The sequence below is a fragment of the Mastomys coucha genome, unplaced genomic scaffold (genome assembly GCF_008632895.1).
Source record: "Mastomys coucha isolate ucsf_1 unplaced genomic scaffold, UCSF_Mcou_1 pScaffold9, whole genome shotgun sequence".
In the NCBI taxonomy this organism is placed as follows: Eukaryota; Metazoa; Chordata; class Mammalia; order Rodentia; family Muridae; genus Mastomys; species Mastomys coucha.
The window spans coordinates 48973951-48981920 of NW_022196915.1; the positions used below are offsets into that span (position 1 = coordinate 48973951).

The 7970-nt window shown below is 44.1% G+C and overlaps 1 protein-coding gene across 3 annotated transcripts in view; it reads left to right on the forward strand.

Moving 5' to 3' along the window:
- Rnaseh2b (ribonuclease H2 subunit B) overlaps positions 1 to 7970 on the forward strand; it is a 51921-nt gene that overhangs the window by 15858 nt on the left and 28093 nt on the right. For all 3 annotated transcript variants that reach the window (XM_031361599.1, XM_031361597.1, XM_031361598.1), the window contains exons 2-4: positions 1276 to 1344; positions 3278 to 3385; positions 5443 to 5519. In XM_031361599.1, the coding sequence (XP_031217459.1) occupies positions 1276 to 1344; positions 3278 to 3385; positions 5443 to 5519 (254 nt within the window). The remainder of the gene's footprint in view (positions 1 to 1275; positions 1345 to 3277; positions 3386 to 5442; positions 5520 to 7970) is intronic.

Here is a 7970-nt window from a genome sequence, read left to right on the forward strand (position 1 = left end):
GGTTCCATATAATACAAATCTCTTGTAACAATTGGCTTTTTCCCCACCTCTCGTCATGGGCTGTACTTGTCCACATCTTTGGATATCTAGTCATATTGATTAAGTGCCAGACATGCGTTTACCTCTTGTATTCTTAAATTTTTTGGACTTCAAAAATAAGTTACTTGGCAAACTGAATTGGATCTTTTAGCCATTGCTTTTATATTAATGTGATGAGATCTTAGCAGCTGTCGGTCATGAGTAATAGTTGCTTCCTTCCAGGGAAGTGCCTGCTGAGTATTCTGCCACTTCGTGCCCTGGGATCCTGAAGAATAGGGAAATGAGCATGAGTTGGGATCTCTGCTTTTCGTGGAGAGTGTCTCATGTGCATGTGGAAGGGAAGTGCAGTTTCCCGGTGATTACCCAGAGAGGCCCTGCTGCACACACTTGGGGTCGGATTTTTTTTATCAGTGGACTCCATCACCCTCCTGTCCTTGGAGCTCTCTGCTCTCTCACGTCAGCTCTAAGTCAGCAGGGCTTTGCCTCACTCCTCTGCCCCACGGTCTGGAAACCCGCTCAAGGAAGTAAGCCAGGGCAGCAAGCCCACTACTCTTAGCTCAAGAAAGAGTTGTGTTCTGTTCATGGCTAAGCCAGTGTTTGAACTGCTTGCAATATCTGTGTGCGTATGGAATGGACAGAGCGAAGAGAATAAGCTCAGTGCCTCACCAAGACCTTTCTCGGTGCTCTTGTGTAGATGGCTGTTCATGAGATAGTTTTTTAAGAAATGAAAACCCCACTGAGGAAATGACAAGGTTTGTGATTAGTTGGTGTCAGAAATGAAACCCAGATAGGTCTAGTAATTAGTGTCTTTAAAATGGCCTTCATAAATATATTTAGGATTTATTTTGTATTTCTGTTCAATTATGGTGAGTGCCTTTGACTCCTTAGCTTAAGGGTTTTTTTGTTTTTTGTTTTTTAAATACTGCCATTAGCATCTTCTAAAAGGAGGTTAAGACTGGAGAGAAGAGGAGAGCGCTGGCCAAGATGACAGAGCTTGGGACATCAGGCTCTAAAGCCTGCCCCTCATCCCTTCCCCTAGAAGCAAATTAAACCCACTTCAAATTTCACTGTAGCTTACATTGAAAATAGTTGTTTATTGAAGATCATACGGCTCACAAATGATAAAGGAAAATTTTTAGAAAGAAAAATTGAATAAGTAGAACAGTGGAAAACAGGGTAAGTCAAGGCACAGCAGAGAAAGTGTCTTTAAATTTCCCACTCACTGTTTCCTTTCAGAATATTTAAAAGATGCCTCAAAGAAGAAGAGCGGCCTCCTGTTTGTAAAGCTGGCCAGCCCGCACTCAGGTGGGTCTCTCTCCCTCAACCCTCTCTCCTCTGTCTGAGTGTTTCTAGCACTATGCAGACCGTGGTGTGCTCACCTGCCAGTGTGTCCTCTTGAATGAACTTAAGACAGCAGTGAAAACTCAAGCTAATTAATTTTCCAAGATAAATGAAGCTAAAGAATATCTTTTCCTCTAGCTTTCACGCACAGAATGCTGTCGTTAGAAATGCTGGCAGCTTAGAAAAGCGTTTGTGTTCTTCCTGGGAACAGATTGGTTGTCTTTGGCTTTCTCACGACAGCTTTTCTGGGCTCGCTCACCCAACACTAGCTTGAGCTTATCGTGTTCATGTTGTGGTGTGCAGGAAAGAACCAGAGTGCAAGTGCAGAAGGCCACCTTGGACACAGCACCGTTCTGGATGCTTCCTTTTTAGCTCTTCTTTCACCCTGACCAAAAAGGATATTCCCTATCCCCAACCCATGATGTTTTTTCTTTTATTAAAATCATTGTATATTGGAAAGCTTTATGTCTTATTGGTAGGTAAGTTCATTTTAATTTTATATTCAGCACATTTTCAGTTTTGTTTTCTAATGTCAAGGCAAAAGTATTACAATGCACTGCCCTGTGGTGACACAGGATTTCCCTTCTAAGGATCTAAATAAACCCCGGGTGCCTCTAAGTCACGGCTCCCCTGGTGACTGTGTAAGTGCACAGAGAATGAGGGAAAGCCCTTGGGCAGTGTTTTGTTGGAAAGATGTGTAAAGCAGAGAAAGTGAAACAGAACAGAACAAAATCAAATGCCGGTCCCTGCCTCTAGTATCTTTCCTCAAAGTGAAATTGACTAGGCCTGTTAAGCCACAGGCCTGGAACAGCCAGAGCAGGGAGGAGGGATTTGGGAACAGCTCTAGGCGGCCCTGTTCTAAAGTTCCAGGTGGCCCTGTTCTAAAGCTCTAGGCCACCCTGTTCTAAAGCTCTAGGCAGCCCTGTTCTAAAGCTCTTTGCAAGAGAAGGTGCTTCCTCTGTGACTCAGATTCTGTCTGGATGCACACAGACATGGCTGGTGTGCATGTTTTCTTTTCATGGTTGTTAAAGGGAAAGCAAGGGCTAGGCTGAAAACTGACTTTGTCGTAGGTAGTGCTCTAGGAAATGTACAGCTACTTTCATTTTTTTTTTTCAGTCCTCACAAAACACCTGAGGCAAACTCAGTATTGCTTCATATGCAGATAAGCAGCAGAGGCATAATAAGGGTTATGTAACTTCTCCATGTCACACTCAGCATGTCATGCCAGAGATTCCAAAGATTGCTCTGTGCTTAGAAAGCGATGTCATGAATTGAGGGGTAAAACATCTATACATCCCTTCTGTCTGCCTTCCCCCACCACACAGGCCTGAATCAGGGATGAAACCTCAGATATGCACAGGCTTCACCCCTCTTGTTCCCACACATCTGATTTGCTGAGGATTGAATCCCAGACCTGGTGCCTCTGGGCAAGTGCTCTACCGCTGACTGAGCTGACCCCTAGCTCTCCCCAATTTTAAAAGAATAAAATGGAAAATCATATCCATTTGACCAAGCTTGAAGAGCGTCCTTCTCTTTTTCAGCAGAGTGGCTGGTGGCATCTGAGGGTTTGTTCCAAGTCTTTGCTCCTGTGTATAGAGAGCTACATGCTGGCATAAGGACAGACCCAGGCACTAGCTCACACAGCTCTCTGAGCCCTTAGGAGACTTGTGCCTTTCGCTTTGATGGTTTAAATTCAGGGAGAATTATGGAGCTGAACTCAGTGTCTGTGCCTAAGATCCATCAGCTTGCCTTGGAGTCTGCTAGCATCGAGCATGACTCCATATGTTTAGGTTCCTGTTTATAGCATTCCTTGGAACTGTTGGACATATCTCTGTGTGTTTATGTGTGTTTGTGTGCATGTGAAAAGTGACGGATACTAAATCCACCTGTGTTACAGGGGAAGGAGCCATTTACTTAATTGATATGTGTCGACAGCAGCTGTTTGAAATAAAAGTTTTCAAGGAAAAACACCATTCTTGGTTTATAAATCAATCAGTTCAATCAGGTAAGTGACAATTTTTTTCCTCCACCATCAGCTAAACACATACTTCTCATCTCATGTGGGTCTGTGGGCCTGTTCTCCTGCTTTGGAGTGTGTAAGTGGGGAGCCTTCCTGGGTATCAGAAAGGGTTTGGATCAAGTGAAGCCGAGTCAGGTTGTCACGTGTTCACCTGACAATTCTGATTTATCTCCTAAAACACCAACACATCCTCTACAGGAGCTAGACAGCAAATGTGCCATAGAGTGCCAGGCTGAGTTGATTGGAAACACTTCCTTTAGAGGAGTTTTTAACATGTTATTTCCTTGAGCAAACTGATACAATTTTTAAAACATACTAGAATATAACAACTTTTTAAACAGATGGTTTCTCCTGACTTCCTGCCATTGTTGTATAATAAACACACACCTTAGACTGTCCACTGATGAGAAAAGAAGTTGTTCAGTGGTTCAGTTTGGAGGTTTTAGTCTACAGTTCCTTGTGCCGGTTGGTTTTGTGTTACAAATTCATGGTGGCACCATGTGGCAAAATCACTCACTTCATGGCCAAGAAGCAGAGAAAGAGAGAGAGAGAAAGGGAGGGAAGGAGGGAGGGAGGGAAGGAGGTAGGAAGGGAGGGAGGAGAAGGGAGGGAGGGAGAAAGAGAGACCCCATGGTCCCTCCCCCTCCAAGGGATCTAATGCTGCCCTCTTGGACCTCTATGGGTACCTGTATTCAAGTGCACGTGTGTACACACACGCACACACATGCATACACATAATTAAAATAGAGAATAAACCTAATTTCTTTTTGAAAATGAATGTAGTTTCTATATAGCCCTGGAGGTGGGAAGTACACTCTGCCCGCCATTGTTGTAGCTGTGCCTACTCGGGTAGTACATGCAAGCTCCAACTTCTGTTCTGGCACGCTTTGCTGGCCTTGGTTGATAGCTGCAGAGCATCACATGGAGACTGGAAAACGTAGGGAGGCAATAATGGAGCTTAGACAGTCTGGCTCACAGACCACTCTGTCTCATTGACTTTTAAAGAACAGTTTGATTTCATTTTGTTAGCCCTGGCTACCAGGAGGTTGTTATTTAGATCAGAAACTGGGTCCATTTCCTGCAGGTAATGGAAGTGTCATGTAAAATGAGCTCAGAGTGTCCAAAGGGTTGTTGGCTGACCTGCTTTTCAGAGTAATCAAATGGCATCATAACGTTGATTATTTGTTTACTACACACTGACACAATTTAGGTTAGAATTTCTTACATGTGTAGATAGGTTGCTTTGTTAGATATTAAAGATAAATGCATGTCTTTCCTGAAACCAAATTTAAAAGGTTGGGGAAAGCCAAGAGAACTGCTTAGAGCTGCATCGATGACCACCCCTTTCCTCAAGTGTGTGGAAAGGAGGGCTCTGGGGCTGAGAGAGGAAGAGGCAGAGTCCTGCCTGGAGGGCAGAGTGCACACTTGGCCTGTGTAGCTCTGCTTGCAGCTCACTCTTTCTTCTAGGTCAGCCATCATCTGGGGTGGTGACTGCACAGGGAGCCTTGCTTCTCACCCACAGTCCACAACCACGAGCCACAGTAGACGCTCCAGAGCATGCTGGGCTTTCCCAGGGCTTTACCCTCATGCACGGAGGTAGTGGGTCTGTAGTTTTACAGACTGGCTGATATCGCCTCCTGAGCTCTCTGGTTCACAGATCTCCATACTCCCCACATGTGCTCCCCCACACTTCTACTCTTTCCAGTGAGACCTATAGAAAATGATTCCAATGTTGAAATGAAAAGTCCTTTTAGCTCTCCTACACTCCGGGATTTGAAGCCATTTAAAGTAAAAGCTCATGGTGAGTCTAGACTGAAGAAGGCATTCTAACTGTAGGAAATGAGCATTTAAATCAAGGTATTTGTTGAGTTTCCTGATGGAAAGCACAGCTGCTACATGTGCAGGCACAGGGGCAGATGTCACGGGCAAGTGCAAGGAGAATTTCTGAATGTGGGGTTTCACATACAGCTCACCCTAAGGGGTGAGAGGACCAAGTGGTCCTTGTAAGGCATACACCTCTCTTTGTTCCTTTTCTTCTGCAGGGGGCCTTCTCCACTTTGCCACACCCATGGATCCTTTATTTCTACTCCTTCACTATCTCATAAAGGCTGGCAAAGAGGTAAGCTTCCCACAGGGGCCATTTGAAAGGGGGGAGGGGAGGCAAAAAAACACTGTTTCTCTTTTTCGAGGTGCTTTTCAATCATTAGAATAGGTGCCCCACATGTACCAGTGAGGGTCGGAGTCCCCTCTCCTCCCCAGTGAAGCAGCACCTTGATGGTGATCAGGTTTGATCAAGTTACTGTGACTTCAGTGGCCTGCTTGTCACTCTGGACCACAGTGGAGCCATGCGTAGCAATGAAAACCTATCACTAAGTGCTTAGATGTGAATGTTAAGAATTCAGCTAGGAAAGAAAGATTTGCCTCCTTAGGTGAGTGTCTGAGAAATAGGTAAACTGGGTTCTGCCTAGTGAACGCTGACTAATGGGGGGCTTAGGTGTGTGCGGCTGAGACATGAGGACCCAGAGCAGAAGCACTCCTTTCTCTCAGCACTCAGTCTAGGGCTTTCGTTGATGATGCCTGTGCCTCGAGGTGTACAACAGCAACAGCTAGTGAGTGTACTTCCCTCACACGGAGCCGTGAAGACTGCACTCAAGCTCCAGATTTGAGTAAAACCCATTGCTTTTACTACTTGAGCAAGAATATCAGGTTTTTTACTTGTTTGGTTGGTTGTTTTTTGTTTTTGTTTGTTTGTGTGTGTGTTAAGTAGATATCTTTTATGTGACTGCAGATACATATAGGTGTGCCTGGTACCCAAGGATGCCAGAAGAGAGTATCACTGCTCTGGGAACTGGAGCTACAGGCAACTGTTAGCTCCCACATAGTTCTGGGAACTGAACCCAGGTCCTCTGCAAGATCAGCAAATGTTCTTGACCTCTGAGCCATCTCTCTAGTCCCATTGAGCAAGGGTGTCTTAAGTAAAACTGGCAATTTAAAAACTAAGAGAACGGTGGAAGCTGGGGTGCTTTGGTGTCACTGCCTTAACTCCAGCTAAGGAGCCCGATCTTGCTCAACATCATTTCGGTTATCAGCATCATGTCAGCCTGATGGGAATGCAGGTAGCCTCTTAGAATTATTATGAATATAAGCCAGGCGATGGTGGCGCACGCCTTTAATCCCAGCACTTGGGAGGCAGAGGTGGGTGGATTTCTGCGTTCGAGGCCAGCCTGGTCTACAGAGTGAGTTCCAGGACAACCAGGGCTATACAGAGAAACCCTGTCTCAAAAACAACAACAACAACAATAAAAAAAAAACAACAAAAAAGAATTATTATGAATATAGATTTGAGCTTGGAGACCTCTTAAAGGAGAACTGGGGATATTCAAGTATCTCTCAGTCAGCTTAAAAATCTTTGAGTTCACAACTTTAATGAGTATTAGTTGAACTGTTTAGAGCAATCTATTTCTTGGACTCTCATGTTTGCACATAGAGTACATGCTTCTGGTTCATTGTATTTGGTCTTTAAACCAAATTCTTAAAGCTTTATTTTATAGGTTAACTGACTTTAAGTTGTTATAAATACTGAAAATCACAAACCTCACCTAAAGCTCTTACTCCTATTTTTTCTATACACTTTCTTCTCTCCTCAGTTCATTCCCTTTACTCTTATCTGAGGGCTGCTATCTTTACTCTTATCTGAGGGCTGCTATGATGGTCATTGGGGTACACACACGGTAGTGAGGCTTAAGACTCATGCCTCTGAGCCACAGAGATGCTTCTGACTATTCCCAGGAAGCTGTGGAAGCATTGAGGGAGGAATGTGGAAACTTCAGCTTGCTCCCAAGGGTGATGTTCTCTAGGGAGAAGCGCACTGCCTCCCCATCTCCTGTTAAGACTCAAGCCAGGCAGTGGTGGCACATGCCTTTAATCCCAGCACTTGGAGGAGGCAGAGGCAGGTGGATTTCTGAGTTCAGTGCCAGCCTGGTCTACAGAGTGAGTTCCAGAACAGCCAGGGCTACACAGAAAAACCCTGTCTTGAAAACCACAAAAAAAAAAAAAAAAAAAAAGGAGCAAGACCCAGTTTTAGTGCTTCTCAGTCTGCCTTCTGAGGGCTGCTAAAGTCAAGGTGACTGATGCAGACTGAAGCAGAAATGGTGCTCTCCAGAGCCTCTGTGCCTTTTCCTCTTAAGTCCTGGATGTGTAACACCGGAGTACCTAGTGTCTCTTCCTTGCATTTAGATGGGGCCATGTCTAATATAGTTATTAACATTTTGTTCCCACTTTTGAATTCAACTTGTTCTTTTTAAGCACAGCCTTTAACACCAACTCTTATTAACTTTATATTTAAAACAAAATTCTTGTTTTGCTCTTTTATGGACATGTGGCAAAGAAAATAAGAATATAATAGCAATGGTAAAACTTCTATCGAGGCTATAGTGCCATGTGTGTTAGTATTATTTAAAGCAGCTAAATATAAAAATACTGGTTGATCATGGGAAACAAAGCTTTCTTTTTTTTTTTAGATATTTTCTTTATTTACATGTAAATTTCTCCTTTCCCAGTTTCCCCTCCA